At 53.3% G+C, this 20,040-nt stretch overlaps 1 protein-coding gene across 1 annotated transcript; it reads right to left on the reverse strand.

Annotated features, from left to right (window-relative positions):
* Positions 1-717: 717 nt before the first annotated feature.
* On the reverse strand, positions 718-17,095 carry BARHL2 (BarH like homeobox 2). Its single transcript, XM_074546086.1, has 3 exons — positions 16,211-17,095; positions 14,583-14,808; positions 718-14,146 (listed from the first exon to the last, which is right to left on the reverse strand). The coding sequence occupies exons 1-3, from the start codon at positions 16,791-16,793 to the stop codon at positions 13,834-13,836; spliced, it is 1,122 nt and encodes a 373-aa protein (XP_074402187.1). The 5' UTR covers positions 16,794-17,095; the 3' UTR covers positions 718-13,833.
* Between the last annotated feature and the right edge of the window lie 2,945 nt (positions 17,096-20,040).

The raw sequence follows: 20,040 nt of genomic DNA on the forward strand, positions 1-20,040 counted from the left end.
AATCCACTTCCCAAAAGGACAATAACCACTGGAGCAGAAAGGGAGGTGTAACACAGGTCTGTGAGAGCTAATAGAAGGCATAGTCTCTGCTTCTCCCCTGGCCCATCATTGTCCTTGCTTTTGAACACGAATATAAAATGCTCGCACCTCTCCAAGTCATGGCTGAGATACCATTTGGAAAGCTGTCCTCACCCACAGATAGGAGGGGCTGCACAGAGGCCCAGGAGGGACCCCTCCCCAAGGCACTCCCACCAACACCATCACACTGAACCTGACCTTCTCCCTTCACAGATGTTCTTGGTAAACATCATGTTGTACCCAAAGAAAGCACACACTATTCACAGGGGAGTAGTGCCTCTGTCTGTGTATGTGCCCTATGTCACACATCTTTTGACTACAAGATGTTTGGTTTTGCTCAGGGAAGCTAATGTATCAGGAGCATGGGATCCTGGGACAGAAAGGCTTACAAGAGCAAACAGCAGAAGAAACTGAGACACAGTGCTAATGAGCAGCGGTACAAACATGGCTGTATCAAAGTATTGCAACTCTTGAGGCTCTAAAACCATATTTGCAGCAGCACAGCAAGGAACTGTGCCAGCAAACTTCAGGTAGCTAAAAACCTTTTCTGTCAGAGTGATTTCTCCCCACAAAACACATGGTAAAAAGACCATAATTGTTTCACATCTCAAAAAAAAAAAAAAAAGATAAATCTGTATTGTTCACTTCATATGGAAATATGTTAAATTAGTCCAGATTAGCTTTCCTCTGTGCCTGGGCACTAGATGTCTTTGTCTCCTCTGTGCCTTTCTTTTTCTGCAAGGAAATTTTAAAGTGTTTAGTTAAAACACCTTCAGTCTGCAAGCCTTCAGAGTTATGCACCTGGAAAACCACTTCCAGTTCCTCCATCCCTCACATACAAGATGTAGTATGGCAACTGCTCAGAATTCTGTCCTGAGAGCTTTTCTAGAAGCAACTTACCCAAAGGAGAAAGTTGGCCACCTGGGCATCAAGTGGAGCACCCACCTTCACACCAGATTTTGTCTAGCAGAATAACATGCATTCATATTAATTCTGATTAGCCATGTGGATTGGACACTAATTTTTGTTATAAAGCCCCTGGAGACTGTGTTATAAACACACAGCAGATCAGAGTGGTGGAAAGGTAGAAGTGGCTGAATAGAAGGCTCTTTTTCATTCATGGTTTAATTACAATTCCTGGTCGCTTCTCCTCTCACTGGGAGCTCAGTGGCAAACATTGAAGGCCTTCTGCAACACATGAAAACCCAATCCTAGACTTCCCTTGCACGCTGCTGTCAGAGGGCTGTTCCACAATTAAAGGGTATTCACACAAGTAAGGGATGATGATTGTACAGAAGCATTGCAGCATCAGCTCCACAGCTGGCTCCTGCCCCGGCAGGACCTGCTGACACTTCATCCCCCTGCACCTCCTCTCTGCCCTGGCTGCTCTTCTCAGGAATCACAGCCTTGGAATTCATCAGCCAAACTTGGCCAGACAAATATGGATAAAGTAGTTCTTACAGCAGGCAAAAACTATCAGAAAAATATTTTGAACAAATACGTTTCAAAATTTTCAGCCTTTCTACCATAAAAACTGAAACGCCTCAGGATGGTTTAAAATGCTGTTTAAGGTTGCATCATACATTTTTACACCATAAATTATTAAGTGACTTAATGGACAATGCATTAGAAGGAAAACAGGCAAATTACAGAATAATTTAACTGTTGCAAAGAAACAGAGCAACTTGCAGGACGTAAAACACTCTATTTCAACACAGAATGCCTGAAGCTAAAGCAATTAAGGCTGCAAAATATTGCCGGCTGACATGATGTGTATGTAAATTTGTCATTCATTGGCAAGGGTTTGTAACAATCACAGTAATGTGCACAATAAAACAACCATGTGGTATAAAATGCTTTCTGCTAAGAGTACTTGGAAAATTGTGCTTATGTATCATTTAAGCATATCGCTATTATACAGAGAGTTGTAGTTTATTACAAAAGATCCCACTTCAATACTGGTAGCTCAAACAAAGACGGCCCTTTGAAATATTATTTACCATTGTTTGTGTGCAGGATCATGAAGAAAATAATTTTTAAGTTCCTTTTAATGCCTACTACTGCTACTGCAAGATTTTCACCAGAGATTAAAATTCTAGTGAATCAGCTCATCCACACTAGTTTAAAAAAGCTCACAAACTGCCTGTACTTTGCCAGGAGAGCTAGCAAAGAAAGAGATGCCTCAAAAATGCCAATACTTATATGGCTGACTGCATTATTTTATGTAAAAGTGAGAGCAGTAAAAGAGGCAATGAGACCTTTTGAGCCCCCATCAAAAGCAGTAGATTTAACTATCAGTCTTTCTGATCTCTACACCTGTATAAGCTGCCAGCTCAAGGGCAAGGGAAGACCCACAGTGCCGAGGGCAGACCCAACTCTTTCGGTGCCCCTGCTCATCCCCAGAGGTGGTGGAAGGCAGGAGTCATTTGTTCACTGAGATCGTTGTAACAAGGCAGGTAACACCTTACAGCTTCTGCTATGACCTCATCAAGAAAATAAAAATGCAGTTCTGGGGAACCTGGGGCTAACCCAAGCCCTTTATAACATTATGGAGGGAAAAAAAAAAAAAAAAAAAAAAAAACAGAGAGGACACTGGATGAGTCTCAGATCCCCTCAGACTGTTTTCCCATATCCCAAAAGTGCTGCTGCTGCTTTGCAGCTCTCTCCACCACTGGCACCAGGAGGGCACCGTGGGCTGCCTTGGGCATGCTTGCACATCCCATTCCTCTCTACAGGCAGACAGGCAGTGTGGGTAACCAGTAGATTAAAAGTACAAGAGGCAGATCCCCACATAAACAAACATGACTCCCACGTGTGGAGCCCTGGATTTCTCTATGGGCCGGATGGGTCCATGCACGTGGCAGGGTTCCCCACTTCAGCTCATTTTGCCCTGATGCACATCCTGCCACCACAGCCCCACACTGCAAGCCTGGCTTGATCCTCCCAGCTAGACCAGGGCTCCTCAGCAACAGGAGACTGCTGAGAGCAAACCCTTCTCCAGCCAAACCTCCCCATGCATCTCTGCAGTGTTGTCCCAAATTACATCCTCCCTTCCAACACTTAGGTACCTTCATCCTGTTTTATCTTGTTCTGCCCAAAAAAATCTCTTCAAAATCAGGAAGGACATAATTGGTTTTCGTGTTAAATCTCTTGTCCTCAGCTGGCTTATCTCAATATCTTATGGTGAGATCACTGACCAGAAGTGGACATTGGCATGGAAGGAGCATAAGTGAGGTCTCGTCAGAAACACTAAGGGTTCTCTGGGGCACAGGCAGCTTCGTTCCCAGTGACACCTTGACCTCCACTACCATCCCCCAGCCTAGGTAAAGGAATTTTTCCAAATTGCCACATGCTGCCTCCAGAACTTAGCAGCTTTCGCTGTTCCCAGCAATTTTGCTGATGAGGAGAATTAGGCCCCAACTCTTTGGATACAATTTAAGAGAAGCTTTTTCTTTGGAATGCAACAAACTTGTGTTTTAAATTTCTGCTCTAAGCCACATTTCAGGAAACCATCCAAAAGACTACAACAGGCCTTCAATGGAGTGAAACATGGGATTTTCCCAAGACAAGAATTTAACACCACATCTATTGTCTTTGAACATCCCATTTGTGACATATAGAAAAGGAGCAGATACCCCAAAGGGTTGTGCTTTTTGACAGGCAAGAGTGATATGAGCATCCCCCTGGGATGCTCCTTTCCCTGCACTGCATCCTGTCAAATGCACCCTGATGAGGACAGTGACAAAACAGTGACATTGCAGAAAGAATTTTGGGCAACTGAATTCCACCATGGAGGCTGCAAGCAGAGACTGAAGCCAGCATCTCCTGCCTTCCCACCAAAACACCAAGATCAGCCAATAAAAAACCCTACAGTGCAGCAGCTCAGGGCTAGCCTCTTCCTCTGGGCCACTCTCACTAGAAAGTCAGAATTTTCAAATGCCGTGCCAGGGCAACTCCTGGCAAATGATGATGCTGCAGCAGTTCCTTGATGCATTATCTGTTTCTCACCCAACATCCTCACCCATTCTTTTCAAATCCCAGTCTTGTACTTTGATCCCAAAAGGTAGAAGAAAGGCTGAGGGAAGAGGGTGAATTTTAAACCACCTCTCCATATAAATAGAATAGGTTATGCATTCCTTTCTGAAGTACGGTATTAATCCCAATTGTGCCATAAAATATATATGACTCACTTGAGCCTTGTTCTCTGGTGAGTTATGAACTATTATGTCACTCATGGGATAAATATTATGTCTCTTAAGAGACTATCACCTTTTCTCTACTTCATAATATAAAACTTCATTGAAACCTGCCGTGCCTGATATAAGCAACTTCTCGTCATGCACATTAAACCTTTTTTCTTTTACAGCTTCATTCATTTAGCTGATATTCACATCAGGATGAGTTCTTTCAGATGCAGCATAAGCATAAATTAGTATGTAAGAGAAGTACTCATTTAGCAGAATTTTTTCTTTAATAAATCTGGTGATATTTATATTTCATCACAGAGCAGAAAGATTTTTTTTACACATTTAAAGATTTATTCCTGTAGTAAGTATCCAATTAATAGGGCTTTAGCATGCAGACAGGATTTGTATTTATGCTGAAGAAAATATGTTCTCATTATACTTTTATTCTCATGTTAGATTTATTGTGGGTTCCACTATAATTTATTTTAGTAGCTCCATTTTCTAATTCTTTATATTTACATGTCTTTTCCAACAAAAATAATAATACATAAATAATACCTGACAACACTTTGCAGATTTTCTCTATTTGTATGCTTCAATTCTCCAAGCATCTTGGAATGGAAATGCTGTGAACTACAAAGGAAATCTCTATGTGATCTCTATTACATGAAAAATTATCATTTTTATATCCTCTTCACTCTGCCAAGTTCTTTCCAAGTTTCTGTTTGCAGTGCATGAAATTAGGCAAGCAATGGTAGCAAACCCAAGTAGGAATACTCACTACATACATTTTCAAAGTGTTGCTGCAATTAGCAGTGTCAGAGGATAGTCTGCTGCACTGCAGCAGAGAGCTCCTTCCTGTTTACTGTCACATATATTTTCCATAGGCTTTCTGGCTTGCTGCTATGGGATTTATGATAACACAGTCCTAGCCCTGCTATCCTGCAAACCACTGCCACAAACAATGTTCAGTCAGTAACGCTTGGCCTAGTCCTAAGCCAGCATTTCCACTGGTGTGCTGTGGGATGGGAACTTGAAACTAAAGTGGGACCAGCCTCACAGTCACCTGCCAACATTTCCAACATGAGAAGGTCTTATGCTGAGCAAGTTTCCACCCATGCTGCATCTCCTAATGGAAAGATCCCTATAGGGTGCTGTGCAGCAGCTTTCCTGACCCTGAGCTGTGTAAGCCAGCTTTCCCGTGTGGCCATCCAGATCTTCAGGCCCAGCTCTAACTCCAGCCTGAGCTGTGTAAGCCAGCTTTCCTGGGCAGCCCATCCAGAGCTTTAGGCCCAGCTCTAACTCCAGCCTGAGCTGTGTAAACCAGCTTTCCTGTGCAGCCCATCCAGAGGTTTAGGCCCAGCACTAACCCCAGCAGGTCAGCCTGGCAGCAGTGTACAGCTGGAGAGGCCAGCTGAGCTACACTGCAGAGATAACACTGAATGTAAGAGCCAAATCTGGCCAAGTGCTCTAGCAGTAGATGTTGCTTTCGTTTTGCAGTATACCCTCTGCTGGGGAAAAAAATGACTTTGTGTTAGATATCACATCTAATTATTCCTGTTGGGCTGGCCCAGAGAAATGTCAACAGTGCACTGTAAGTGCTAATTGGGGTGTCCATGCTCTGCAGTAGATTTGGGATAAAACACCCAAGACTGGGGAGGTTAAGCATGCTTTAGAGCTTTACTGTACTGTAATGAGCTTAGTCTCCATGGAAGAGGCACAGCTTTGCTACACTCACTTTGTGCTGCACTGCCCAAACCAAGCACCCATGTGCTGCTTAAGGCACGCTGCCCGTGGCCATCACCAGTGGCCAGGAAAGGTGAGCAGGATTCCCAAGGCATGCTGCCAAATGCTTGGCTAAACAGACTGGGGTGGAGACAAAAGGAAAGAGAAAGAGGGAAAGGAGAAAGGGAGGAAAGTAAAGGGGGAAAAAAGACTGGAGAAGGGTGAAATAAATAAAAAGTTGCCAGTGTGCTTACCTTGCCTCTCACTGTTTAGGTAGAAAAGCTCACTAGTTTTTAAACTCACAGGATATAATATGGATTGAGCTGTCTCTGCCTGTACTGGGGCTCCATTGGAGACACATGCTTTGCTGCTTTTTCCACAGACCCCATGATGTGTCTGAAGAAATATTAATCCAATCTTATTTCAGAATTTCTAGTCCAGAAAAAGTACATTATTTTGGTATAGGGATAATGAGGGTACTTGAACCCACAGGATCCAGTCAAATTACCTGTGGCAAATCCCCAAAACAGGCTTTTTTGGCAGCCTTGATTTTCCATATTGCTTTTTCCCGCTTTAGAGCAGCAGTTGGAGGGAAGATGCCTGTTCCTTTTACAGTGCTGGGGTAGCAGTGACATCCCACCCTTCTATGTTCTCATATGTTTCATCATTTTTACCAGGCAGTTCTTAAAAATTTCAGGAATTTTTCTTGTTAAATCTTCACATAATGGAAAAAAAAAAATATTTAAAGCTACAACATTCCTGCTAGTCTATTGGGCTATAAACCTGACAGGGATCTACTCCAAGCCCTTTTGTGTCATGAGAGGACTATTTCTGCCCCTCACTGTATTTTTGTTGCTGTTTCATCAAGTCCTGCTTTAAACAAACCCTACAATAGAGTCTGACTCAACAGAAACAAGCTGCAAGCCTGAAACACTACTTGTTCAGATGTTGAGGCAAGAATATGAGAAGGAAATCTGAAAGACTATTGTAAGGACCAAGATGACACCTCAGATGTATTTTGTGTTTCACACAATCCTGCCACCATTATTACCCCGTATGCTAATGCAGAAGAGGGTAGGCAATTATTCCCAAACTTGCTTCATTTCTCCTGTTCTTCCTGACCTCAGATTAAAATGTAACAGTGCCAGACTCCATAGACAATATAGGGCAAAAACTAACAGACACACTGTCAGCAAAGGGTTGTGCTGAATCTGGGGACAAGGTCTGGGGGGGGGAATTGCAGGAGAGGTGCTGGCTGAGAAACTCTTTGAGCCGTGGGCTGCATCCTTCCAGAGGGGAAGGCATACAAGAAGCTGCACCTCCACCCTGTGTATTCAAACAGTGAGATGAAGCTGATCTCTGAGACAATCCACCAAACTCAGGATTTGCCACACTGTTCTCAGTGGTGGCATTCTGAGGTTGGTCACCTGGGAAATTCTCTTTTTAAGGACATTATCCTGAGAGAGCAGCTCCAGTTCCTTTTTCTCACTCCATATTCATCAGGACCAGAGCAGGTGAACAATTGAACCAAATGTTTGTAAAGGTGTTTTACCCTAATCACGTGTGAAACAAGTCATGAGATGTTGGCTAAGCTGCCCACCCACACCAGACACCCAGATGTACCCACACACTGCTGTGCAAATTCAGAGGCAGATGTTGTCCTGCATGTTTTTAGAAGGATACCACCCATGAGGACACCTGGGCTTGGTATGGAAAAAGTGAGAGATATTTGCACATTCATGTCAAGCTGGAGAAAAGGCCACTTGAATTCTCTGTGTGCCTGCTGCAAGGTTTAGGAGAGAGATACATGTCAGACAGCTGGAAACCTACCCAGAAACCATGTGTGCACAGCCTTAATCTAGGTATCTCTGTATTTTACACAGATGATGTATACACTGCGCTGCCACAGAGAAACACCCACTTCATGTATGCTGCAGAAAGGGAGGATGAAAAAGAAAATATTACTCTCATTCAGCACATGTTTACTGTCTAGATCTGCTAGCTGTACTTTTTGTTTGCTTTCTGAAATAGCTGAATATTGGGAGGGAGTTTGTGACAATAAACTAAATAAATATTTAATGTATCAGCACCTGTCATACAGTTTTTGTGCACCACCACTATCGATTTCCTGGTAGTTCTCCTTCCCTACCCAACTTCATTAAAGAATAAAAGTAAAGTAATAAGTCATTTCACACTCTGTCTGACCATTATACAATAATAGCAAGATTTCATGCAAGGGTACAACATTATGCCCATCTGCAATCACAGTCTCTTTGCAAAAATCTCAATTCACACTTCACATGCAGCTAACCTTGTTACCATTCCCTTCCTAAACCCATCAGTCTTGCAGCTGCACGTCTTCACAGCCCAACATCTTAAAATTCATCACTTTGACACCCTTGCATCCCTACAGGTCAAACTAAAGACACCAACCAAGAATAATTAAGGGGTACCCCAGATGTTTAGTTTACTTCTAGCCAACCTTTCCCAGAACTAGGTACAGTTCTCTGTTCGTATACTAAGGATCCACGGAAGGTGCTTGTTTTAAGGGAACAAGACCTCCAACAAATTTCAGAGGTCTCTCCCCCTCTTTTCTTTTTTTTCTTTCTTTTATTTTTTTTTACAAGTATAGCTCTTTGTAGTCGGAATTTGAACAAGAAGTGTGATAATGAGTAGGTTCAGGGAAGGAAAGGTGTTATCTCATTAAGGTAATTACTAAGACATCCCCACCATTACCTCGGTTTGAAAATGTGGCAATTAAAGCTCCCTACATGGGCTCTCAGAGATGAGGGAACAAGACAGTCGCGGACAACTTCGGTGTGCCCGTGCCGGAAGGGAGGGGAGCCGATCCCGAGGCCCGGTGCAGCGGCGGGGGCGACCCGCGGCCGTGCCCCCGGCCGAGCGCGTTCCCGCCGGGGAGTGGCGGGGGTCCCGCCGGGCCCCGCATCCATCGCTGCCAGCGCAAAGTGCCTCGCTTGGGTTCCTTTGAAATCCGCAAATTTTAAGGACCGGCGTTTGTGCGCTTCCATTAATAGAAGCGACTTGTGAAAAATAGGGCATATGAATATGGAAAGGCAGTTTTAATGCGATGGGCGCTTGGCCGGACCCGCTCTCCGGCTGGAAACACGCAGAGACAGGCACGGGCTCCGGCTGCCCCACGGCCCTGAACGGCTGGGGCAGCCCAAGGGAGGAGGAAAGAAGTTCGGGGCTTTTTCGTGTACCGGGGGCACGGGGGAGCTCGCGCCTGCGGGGGTCGCGCACCCGCCCTCCGCAGCTCCCGGTGGGTCTCCGTCCCCATCAGCTGTGCCCCTTCAGGAATCGCGGGGGTCATTTCGATGCTATCGCCAAAACAGAGCAGGCTGTTTCTCCCACGGGACGAGGGCACAGGGCCCCCTCAGCGGGCCAGCTTCCCTGTACCCCCGTTTTCTTGCAAGCAGAGCTCCCCTCTAAACCGGCTGCTGGGGAAGAAACCCGGCGGTATCACCGGCGGGAAACGTGGGTTTAGCAGCAAGACAGAATAGAGGAGGGGGAAAGCGTGTGAATTTCAACCTGAAACGGTTATTCATCGCCCATGCTCACCACCTCCGGCCTGGGAATATTTCTTACATTATGAAGGCTTTTGCTCTTTCCACAGGTGAGTTGAACCTAGCTGCACTCACTCTATGTCCTGGCTTTCCGAGGTTTTCGAGTGGGCTGCAATAAGGACTGAGTGTGACTTACATCATCAGTAAACGCATTTGCACAGAAACGTGGCGTGAATTTGGAGGAAGATAAACTCTGGAAAGGCAGAAGATAACAAAAGTTAAAAACTCACCCTCACAAGAAACACTAAAACCTGCAGGAGTGATAGCCAAGCCCCGGAGCACCAATACAGCGTTACATACGGGCCGTGTGTTAAACGCAACCGGGGCAACCGGCACGGCAGGGAATTCCGCTCGGTGCTGCTGAATGGTTCCCAGCGGCTGAGCCGGGCTCGCTTTCCCAGCTGGGAAAGAAGATTAAGCTCGGAACACCCAGCTGCCACAGCAGCGCCAGGGCTAGCGCCCTTGGAGCCGTATACGCAATGCCCATCCCGTACCCCAGCCCAGCGGAATCGCCCTTCTCCCTTTTTGCTCTAACGATGGCCAAACTAATGCCCCGAGAAGGTGAAGTAATTAAACATGATCCTGCTGCTGCATCCCTCAAGAGAGCCCATCAGCCAAGGGCAGCGGCGCAGCCTGCCCGCGGCTCTGCTGCCGGAGCTCAGCGAGCCACCGAAACCTGTCTGAGCGCAGCAGGGCTTCCTCGAAGGAGCCTCCTGTGCTGTCCCCACTTGCAAAGCACACAGCACTGCCCAGAATAAACAAACTAAAGGGGAACCGAGCACAGGGTGTCCAAAGGGTCTCCTGGCTCTCATGGCAGACACGCTGGTGTCAATCCGGAGCGAAACGACACGGGAGAAGGGCAGCGGCCCTGTCTCATTTTTAAACCCGTCTGTCGGTGCACGGGCAATGCCCAAACCCGGCGCAAAGCCTTGGGGACGCAGCCCGCGCTCGGGGCCGAAGGGCCAGGCTGGGACAGGGACTCTCGCTGGTGCTGGGTGGCGGGGAGGCGAGACGGGCAGCGCTGCGGCAGCAGGGGGCTGCGCCAGCCTCCTTCATCTTCGCCATCGCCCGCCGGGGAAGGAGGCTGGAGGGGAGCCTGTCGTGCCGCCCGCCCGCCGTCCCAGGGCCGGGCAGCCCGCGCCTCCCGGAGCTGTCCGTGGTGCTGAGGGCGGGCGGGGCCGCAGCCGCCCGGCTCGGTGCAGGCGGCCCCGCGGCTGCAGGGGCCGGAATCGCCCCGTTCCTTGCGGGCCAGTGTCCGGCACGGGGACAGCTCTCACTCCCGGCCACCCTGCGGGCTGCCGCGGTCCCTTGCGTACAGACAGGCCTGCTACAGCCTCATGGGCTGCTTCCATGCTCAGCTCCCCAACAGCCACGTCTTTTCCAGCGGGTGCCGGTATTTCCCGCTGTTTGAGGCTGAGAGCGCCCGTCCCGTTCGTCTGGCAACAGATGAGCTTGGTTGTTTGTTCACAACCACTTCCAGGGCCGAGAGCAGGTCCTGGCCTAGGCAAGGGCAAAGGCTGGAGAGGGACCGAGACGGCGGTAACTCAGCAGCTCCGCACCAAGTCTGGGGCGGTCGAGACGAAAGGAGCTGTCCGGGCACGGAAAGGAGAGAAACCCGATGGCGGCGGCCGGGAAAGCGGCGCAGCCAACGGCGCCTAGTGCCCGGTCCCGGGCCGTGCCGCGCAGGACCGGGCGGCGGGAGGCAGCCCCGCATCCCGGCCGGGCGCCCAGCTCTTTGTCCTGCCGCAGCGCGCTGTAATGCGGGGCAGCGTGCCGGGGCTGTCAAAGAGGCAACGAAACCTGTTCCTACAGCCAGGCGACCCGGCCGAGCAATTTTAGAGCAGCCTGACTTTGGCTCGGCTCTATCACGGCGCGAACTGGGAGCGGGACAAATGAAGAACTTCCGTTTGCAGCCCTACCTCCCACACGGGGAAGAGTGAAAGAGAGCGATTCTTGCCCCAAACCCCTTCCAGTTTACACACACTTTTCAGTTGGGTCTGGAAATACGTTTCAGGGGAGGTAGCAGTCCCTCGCCCCCCTCCTCCGGCACCCCGGGTTTGGACACCGTCCTGCACGACACCGGCAGCCCCCAGCCCCGCCTCACTCTTCTCGCTCCTGTCTGCTGCCGTACCCAAAGCACCAAGAACTCCCTGCCCCGGTGGGCACCCCGCGGCAGGCCCTGCTCGTGAGGGGGCCACTCATCTATTTTGTATGAACTTTCCTTCCTTGTTCTCACTACTTCTCAGCGAGTTCATGCAGTCAAAACCTAGCCATCGAGAGCAACGAGCTGACATTTGCTTTTCCAGCTGCATTCCTCCTTTAAGAAAGATTTGTTGCTTAGACTGCGGAAAAGGCCCTGACGAGTCCAAATTTCCTACCTCCATCCCCAGGCCGCACAGGATGGGTTTCCCGGGAAAAGCTCGGCGGCGATGCGGGGCGGCCGGAGCGCTCGGGCCACGCAGGGTCCCACCTCCGGTCCGTTCCGGTGGGGGGGACCCGGGGGCCACGGCGAAGGCGCGGGGGAATTCTCAGCAGCCACCGCAACACGGGCGAAAACCGAAGTGGGCGTTCCCGACCCGCTCCCCTTTTGTTAGATCAAGGCAAAGGTCAATATGGTTTTAACGCGAATTTATTAGCACAGAAATCAGCAAGCCGCTCGCTAATTAGCAAAGCCCAAATAAACGTGCCCGGAGGCTTCTCTTTTCCTTTTTTCGGGATTTTTTCCCTTCTATCTTAAAAGAAAGGGGACCCACGAGCAAAAATAGAGAGAAGGGAAAAAAAAAAAAACAACGAAGCGCCAAACCCTCAAAGGAGAGGATAATATGGGACTTTATGAATGTTTTATAGGTAATTGCTGTATAACTTTCTAATTTCGCAGGGGGGTGTTCACCTCCAGCGGCTGGGGACAGAGCCGTCCCCGGAGTCCAGAGGAGGGTCACAGCCCCCAGTCCCGACCCGCAGTCCCTCTGCCCCCGCGGGACGGCCGGGCGGCCCACGCCGGCACCGGCAAGGAGGCGCTCGGCAGGGAAGCTGCCCGGGGAAGGGATGGGGAGGGGGGAACGGGCACACACAGTAGTAAAGTTCAAAGGCCAGCGGGGTTCGGGAGCTCCGTGTCCGCCGGGACCCCTCCGCCCTCCCTGCCTGTTTCCCGTCGTTACTCACCCCGACCGCCGACGCTCCCTGCCCGTCCCAGCTCCGTGCGGACACAGCTGCCGGGCCGGGGCCGTGTCCCCAGGCTCTGCACGGCCCCGCCGCACCCGCCCCCAAGGGGCCAGAGCCACTACCCGTTACCGCCCTGCCCAGGTGCTTAAAACAACAGCAAGGGGCTCCACACCTGCGGGGAATTTGATTTGCCTTTAAAATACAGATAGGGAAAAACAGCGCCTGTTAAGAAACAACGAGCCTAAAATTCAAAATATATTCAATATAATATTCAAAATAAAAAAGTGGCATCTGCCTTTTTTACTCCGAATTTCTTGAGTTCTCGTCACGGGGAAATTAGCTACCTTGAATTTTCGCGTTTGTTAAAAAAAGATAAAGTTTATTTTTTTCTTTTTTTTTCCCCTGTGATTTTTCAATCACAAAAAAAAAATCTATATTTTGTCATCTAAGCATTTATTTTACTGAATCCAAAAAGACATGAAAAGGGATAGGGAAGAACCACGTTTGTTCGTTTTAAACTAACGTATAGAAGTGATTTTTTTTTTCTCCTTTTTTGGACGACATATAATAAATATGATATAGCACTCAGCACTCGGTCTGTACAATTCTGTTCGCATTAGGGAGCATGCCACTTTTCAATAAGAAAAAAAAAAAAAAAGGTAATGAGAAAAATCAGTGCAAAGTTCTCCGTTCCCCCGGTCTTCTCCGCCGCTCGGGGGTCGAGGCGCTCTCATTCCCTCTGTCCTCCGCAGCCGTTAGTCTCTCCGGCGGGCTCGGGCTGGGCTCCCTCTCCCTCTCCTCCACCCCCTCCGTGACTCTTTCTCCGAGCTCCAAGTCCTGCCTCGCAGGAGCCGAGGTCGGCGGGTCGCCCCGCGGCTCTGCCCGCCTTCCCCCGCGTGTGGTCGTTTCACTTACGGGCTCGGCTCTGGGTTCACGTTTCAAGAGTCCCTGCTCTGACTGATCGCCTCCCTCGGTGGCCGGTGACTGCCTGCAGAAGCTCCTGCCCCTCGGCTTCCCCTCGCTTCCTCCTCTGCGGTGCTGGGGCTTGTTTGGGGACGGGGAGGGGAAGGGCTCGTTGCGGGGACCGCGGTGCCGTTTCACCGGGGGTGCGGGGTGCCGGGCATGGGGTTGGCCAGGGGGTTGAGGGCCGGCTGCCCGCCGGGCCCCAGCCCGTGGATCAGCACCCGCGGCACCAGCGGCCGCTGGAGCTGGGGGTGCGGCGCGGGGGGAGTCCGGTACATGCTGCTGTACATGGCTGCGGCCGCCGCAGCTGCCGTCGTGCTGTCCATGCTGCCCAGCAGGCTGGGGTGATAGAAATAGGGCGAGGGGAACATCCGCTGCAGCGCTGAGTAGTTCCCGGCCTCGGCCAGCAGCTCCAGGCCCACCGCCGTCTGTCGCTTCCACTTCGTCCTGCCGGGGGGAGCAAGAGGCTGCAGGGCGGCGCCGCGGCGGGGCTTCCGCGGGGCCCCGACGGAGCGCACTGTCCCCGTGGGCCCGCGCACGGTGCCATCTTCCCGGCTCTGCCCGCTTTCCCCTCCGAGCCCCGCACCCCCCACACATGCATACGGCGACTCCGGCCAAATTAATAACCGCGGTACGCGGTTAGATCGCAACGCGCTGACACTAATGGTTTGCGACAGAATTAGGGTGGCTGCAACCGTATGTAATGAGACAGAAAATTACGGCAGCGTTGACAGGAGCCGGACCCCCAGCCCACCGCCGGGGAGGGCGCGGGGCAGCAGCCGGGAGCTCCCCGCATCACCCCGGGCTCCCGCGGGCAGAAACCCAAAGGCGTGAGCCCGCTCCCGGCTCCCCGAGGCCGCCGCCCTGACGGGGCCCGCCTTACCTCCGGTTCTGGTACCAGGTTTTGACCTGCGTGTCGGTGAGGTTGAGGGCGGCGGCCAAGTCCATGCGGTCCTGCACGCTCAGGTATTTCTGCCGCTCGAAGCTGCGCTCCAGCTGGTTGAGCTGATGGTCGGAGAAGGCTGTTCGTGCCTTCCGAGGCTTCTTAGCCCGCACTGGCGGGCTGTCCCGGCTGCTGCTGATCTCCCGGTCGCCCTCCTCCTTTGTCCCTGTGAGCGAGCCCAAGAGCGGTGAGGACCGGCGGGACACCGGCTCGGCCCCCGCCCCGCCCCGGTTACCGTGTCCCGCCGCCCCCTCCCTGGGGACTTGTCCGGGACACGGGGGGAACGGTCAATTATGGCGGGGGGTGGTGGCGGCGAGCCCGTCCGGGGAACAGCGGGATTCCCGCTCTCCGTTTCCCAACTACAGGGCTTTCGTTATTTTCTGCCCTCTCCCCCCGGCCCGAAACGCCGGGAAATCGATCTGTCAATCCGGCTCCACTCGGGCCCCAGTTTGTGGAGCTCCTTGATCTTCCCCGCAGGAAGAACAATAATCTCCCTAATTGACCCACTGGGGAGGTTGGTGCACACAAAAATGGCCAGACCAGACTGTACATCTGGTTTGGGCACTCGTATGCTAATGCTAAAGGAGGAAAATGAGCTGCACTGGCGGGCACCGCGCCGCTCTGAGCCTGGCGAAAATAGCTCAATTGAGCAAAATTAGGAAAATTTGTCCTGTTGCCTCTCGGCTGCACCGGGCTGCCGGCGAGAAGGACAGCTCCGCCGACACTGCAGGGAAAATACACCCTCTCCCTGCTTGCCTTTCCTCACTCTTTTCCTCCTTTCCCCTTCCCACGCACATATAGCTATTTTCACTTCCGAACCCCACACGGCGGGGGCTTCCCCATCAGCAAAAAATTCCTAATTGAAAAAAAAAAAATAAGATGGAAAAATAAACCTTCTACCCCGGCGCAGGGAAAACTCGAGGGTTTTGCCAAACGCACAAAGCCCTCACATCTCACTACGCCGAGCGCGGGCCGAGTTGTTGTTGTTGTTATTATTATTTTATTTTTAATTAAAAGTTAGGTGGGTTTGTTTGCGTTTGGTTTGTTCTTTTTTTTTTTTTTTTTGCTTATTTGCTATTGACTAGAGAAGTAGAATTTTTAATCTTAATTTTAGAGAGAATAAGCATAAATAAAAAGGCTGAATGCACTAACTGCAGCTGAGCCGCCGGTTCTTAGAAAGCCAGAGAATCATTTATGTGCATTTGCATTAAAAATAAATACAGTCTGATTTCCCATGTGATCCCACTGCTCGGGCTATTTCTTTAAAAATGGAGAAGCCAAATTTAAGAAAATTTTAAAAGAGGAAAGACCAACAGATATTAAAATTAAAATTTAAAAAAGGGGAAAAAAAAGAAAAAGAAATTTTTTTAAAAAAGCGATTTGATTTAATTTCATTTCCTACCGACCTTATCCCCCCGGTAGCGAGGATCACTGAGCGGCCCCGGCAGAGCGAGCGCTCCTGCCGCGAATTTTCTCCCCGATTTTCGTTCCACCAGTGCGGCCGAGCACGGCGGCTCCGGTTGTACCGGCGGCCGAGCCGGTGCGGAGCCGGGCCGCGCCGTACTCACCGTGGCATTTGATGTCCCCCTGCGTGTCGTCGCGTTTGTCGAGCTTGGCTTTACCGTCCTCCTGCTCGAGTTTGGGCCTGAAGCTCTCCGGTGCCGCGCTGCCCTCCTGCTTGGGAGTATGGTGGGGAGAGGGGACGCTGGTACTGTAAGGTGCACACGCCGCTAGCGGTTTGCTGTCTCCCAAAATGTCCTTAATTAAAAAAGAAGAGGTGGAAGTCCTCGGGCCGGAGCTGGCCGAGCCCAGTTGTGGCGGCGGTGGCTGCGGGGGCGACGGCTGCAAACTCGGCGGCGGTGGCGGCGGCGGGTGTGGGCCGAGGTGGAGGTGGTGCGGCGGCGGCGGGAGGCTCTCCGCCACCCCCAGGTGCGGCTCGGGGTGCTCCATGCTCACCGAGATGGGCGATGAGGGCGCCGTCCCCACCGTGTCGATTTCCGAGCAGGGGGACGGCGTGGCCTGGCTCCTAAAATCCGCCGGCCGGCCGTCGCCGTGGGGGCGAAAATCTCCGTTCATGACTCCGGGGCTGCCGGTGCTGCCACCCGACAGGATCGTATCTATCCCGAAGCTGGACCCGCTCGGCCCCTCCATGGCGAAACGCTCAGCGCCGCGTCCGCATCCCCGTGGGCGGCCGCGGGGGTCTCTCACCGGGGGCGGAGGAGAAGGGATGGGGGGCGGAACCGGGTTACCCCAACCCGCGCACCGGCGGCGCGGTCGACACTAACTCGGGGCCCCCGCCGAGCCCCGCATCGCCGCCGGGCCGCTTCGCCGCTCAACAACTTAGTTGCGGGAAGTTGCGGGCGCGGAGCGGGGCGGACACCGGCCACTGCGGCGCGCCCGCCCGTGCCCACCGAGCTCCTCTCGGCGGCGGCGACTCCCCCCGTGACGTCACAGCCGCCGCGTCCCCCCCGCCGTTTATTATAAACCCGGGCTTTTGCCGCCGCCGCCGCCCGCCCCCATTGGCGGAGGGCCGAGAGGGGGCTGACGCAGCGCGGGCCGCAACCAATCGGCGGCGGCGGCAGGGACGGACGCGGGAGGGGGGGGCGCGCCCTCTCTCCCTCCCGGGCCTGTCCCCGCCGCCGCCGCCGCCCCGTCGGGCCTCGACTCCCCGGTCGCCGGATCGGATCCCCCGGAGAGCATCATCCGGTGTTCCCGGGACGGTTCCCCGGCTAAGTGTCAGAATAATGGGAAGTGCCAGTGACAAGACGTCGTATTAATCCTGATGAAGCGGCGTGTCAAGCTAATTAGAAGAGTAATTATAAAGGTGATAATGAATGATTTAGAGTTCTCCGAGTTTTATTTTAGTAGTAATTACAATTTCCAAGGTCCTATGAAGCGCAGGCCGACATTCCCCCTCCCAGCCTGCAGTAGCCCCTAGACCCGAGCATCCCCATAAACATCATCCGCGACCGCAGACCTCGGGGCTGCGGGGCAACGGGGCACAGCAGTGGGGGTGCAGAACAGGATTAGGGCAGGATGACTGCAGGAGGGATATGGGGGGGCTGGTGTTTAGCGACGGCACTAAGTATTGCCTCGTCTGGGGCCGCTGGCATCCCCGCTCCGCATACGACGGCTGTCCCGAAGATGGGTGTCCACTGCCAACCTGGAGCAAGGCTCCATCCCCGCCTCGGGGGATGGGACACGAAGGTCCCTTCTAGACTCGCTCATTGTCCTGCCTGCCCCGTACCCAGGAGTGCCCAGTCCGGCCCTGCACAGCGCTGCTGTGCGGCTGCGGCGCCAACGCGGGTGCGCCTCCACCAAGCTTCCCACCGCGTTTTGTTTCCTGGGTAAACAGTCCTGCTCAGAGGTACGGAAGGGTGCGGGGAGCGCGCGGGAAGCACAAAGAGCACGAGGGACCGTGTTCAGCCGGTAACTCGTTACGGGCGTTTGCATCCGACGTGAGACGCCGCAGCCCCGGGACAGCGGTGCGGGATGAGAAGCTGCGCCCCAACACGAGAGATGCTGATGTGCAGAGTGCCTCGGCCCTCTGCCCCGCTTCCGACGGCTTGGGGCCTGCCTTCTCTCGTGAGGAGCGGGGCCAGGGGTTTGTGGTGTCCTCGCTGGTAAAAATCCAGATGTTTCCCTGGGATTCACCGGTCACCAGTGCCCTACCCGAAGATCACCAATCCTCTCTGGGTACTGCGGCGGGAGCCGGTCCCGGCCTCAGTGCCGCACTCCGGAGAAAGCTTTTCAACGTCAGGAAAGCCGGCCCAGGGGCAGCCTTTGCTGCCGAACATCTCCCGCTGCATCCCAACGGGCCCGCATCGCCGTCCGCCGCCCCACGGGCAGCCGGGGGCAGCCAGCTGTACGGTTTGCCGCCGGGCTTTAGGCGCCGGTGCCGAGCCCGGAGGCCGGTGCGGGAGCGGAGGCGGCGGGCCCCAAAGAGCTGTAGGGCCGCCCGTGTCCGCTGGGCGGCGGTGGCGGCCGCCCCCGGGTCCCCGACGGGCGTCCCGCGCGGACGGGCCGGGGCAGCGCGGCCGCCGCAGCCCCGGTGCGGGCCGGGCCGGCAGCACGGCGGGGTGAGCTCTTACCAGCACGTCCCTACAGACCGGGGCACATGAAGGAGCAAGCAGAAAAAAAGGGGAGAGAAGAAGAGGTGAAACTGAGGAGTGGACTGGAAGAACAGGAGAAAGGGAAAAATATTTCAATATCTGCAAGTGCACAGGCAGATTTTCTGCAGCAGGGAAGCGGCCCGCGGCGCTCATGTTTATCTTGCTGTCTTGGTTTGCAATGTACCAAAACTATGTCCTAATTATCCCTGGGGGAATGCGGGATCCGGGGTAATATGTTACACTAGCGTAATCCTTTAACTCACAATACACCTCCCCGTCCCGGAATCGGGATTTAGGGCTTAAAGTCATGTTCCTGAAGAGTGAACACCTTTCATTTCCGTCCTCTTATTTTTTAATCCTTGACTCCATTGTGCAGAAATATTTAGGGGAAAGCGGCGGCGAGTCCCGCCCCGGCTGGGGCAGCCGCTCTGCTCCCGGCCGGGCTCCGCTGAGCCCAGAGCTCCCGCAGCCTCAGCCTGGCCCGCTCCTCCGTGGTCACCCTCGGCCGGTTCGGATTCCCGGAGCGCTGATCAGCCCTAGCTGGGGCATCTGACGCAAAAGGCCTCCCACCTCCTGCTGGCACCCTCCGCGGGCGCGGTGACCAGCGGGACGCCGTTGTACTTGTTGAGGCCGGGGGTAGATCATGACAGCTGCCGCCCCGCGTCCTCGTGCCCCTGGCTGGGTGACCCCCCCTTTCCCATCTATCCCACCCGTCTGACTGCGGGCAAAGCCACGGAGCTCCCCCTCCAATAAATCAGCAACAGCCGAATCAAAGCGATGAGCGAAGGTGCCACTCAGAGGAGTCGGACAGGGCCCCGCTCGTTAATTAGCAGGCAGCTAATTAGAGCGGCACTTAGAGCGCTAATCAATGGCCCGATGGAGGCTGGGGCAGCGAGCGGCAGGGACGGGGTATCATGTGCCGGTTCGACGCCGGTCCTTGCCCGGGGGCGGTCCCGGCCGAGGCACCGCGGAGCGGCCCCGGGCTCTGGGAGCGGGGTCCAGCGCCTGCCACCTTGGCCCCCCGCGGGAAGCCCGCACCGCATCGAGGGGGACCCCGAGGAGCGGGGCCCTGGGGGTCCCTGCCCCAAACAGCTCGGGGTGGCACCGTGCATCATTTCGGCCCCGGCACGGGTTACGTCCTACTCCAATTTTGGTGCGCAGCCGTGCTGGCTCACTGGCAGCACCGCAGCTCGGAGGGAGGGGGGGCTGGAGGGGGCCGGGAGGGGCCGAGCCCGTTGTACTGTGAAATTTAACAGTCTGAACATCCCTTTATTAAAAGCTGCTGC

This window comes from Zonotrichia albicollis, chromosome 8 (genome assembly GCF_047830755.1).
Source record: "Zonotrichia albicollis isolate bZonAlb1 chromosome 8, bZonAlb1.hap1, whole genome shotgun sequence".
NCBI classification, from domain to species: domain Eukaryota; kingdom Metazoa; phylum Chordata; class Aves; order Passeriformes; family Passerellidae; genus Zonotrichia; species Zonotrichia albicollis.

Bases quoted from the DNA above. Each gene is read 5' to 3' on its own strand.
- BARHL2 (XM_074546086.1), bottom strand. From the start codon at position 16,793: ATGGAGGGGCCGAGCGGGTCCAGCTTCGGGATAGATACGATCCTGTCG. The intron at 14,809-16,210 runs GTGAGTACGGCG...GCTCGCTCACAG, and splicing joins GGGGGACATCAAATGCCACG to GGACAAAGGAGGAGGGCGAC. The intron at 14,147-14,582 runs GTAAGGCGGGCC...TCCCCCCGGCAG, and splicing joins ACCTGGTACCAGAACCGGAG to GACGAAGTGGAAGCGACAGA.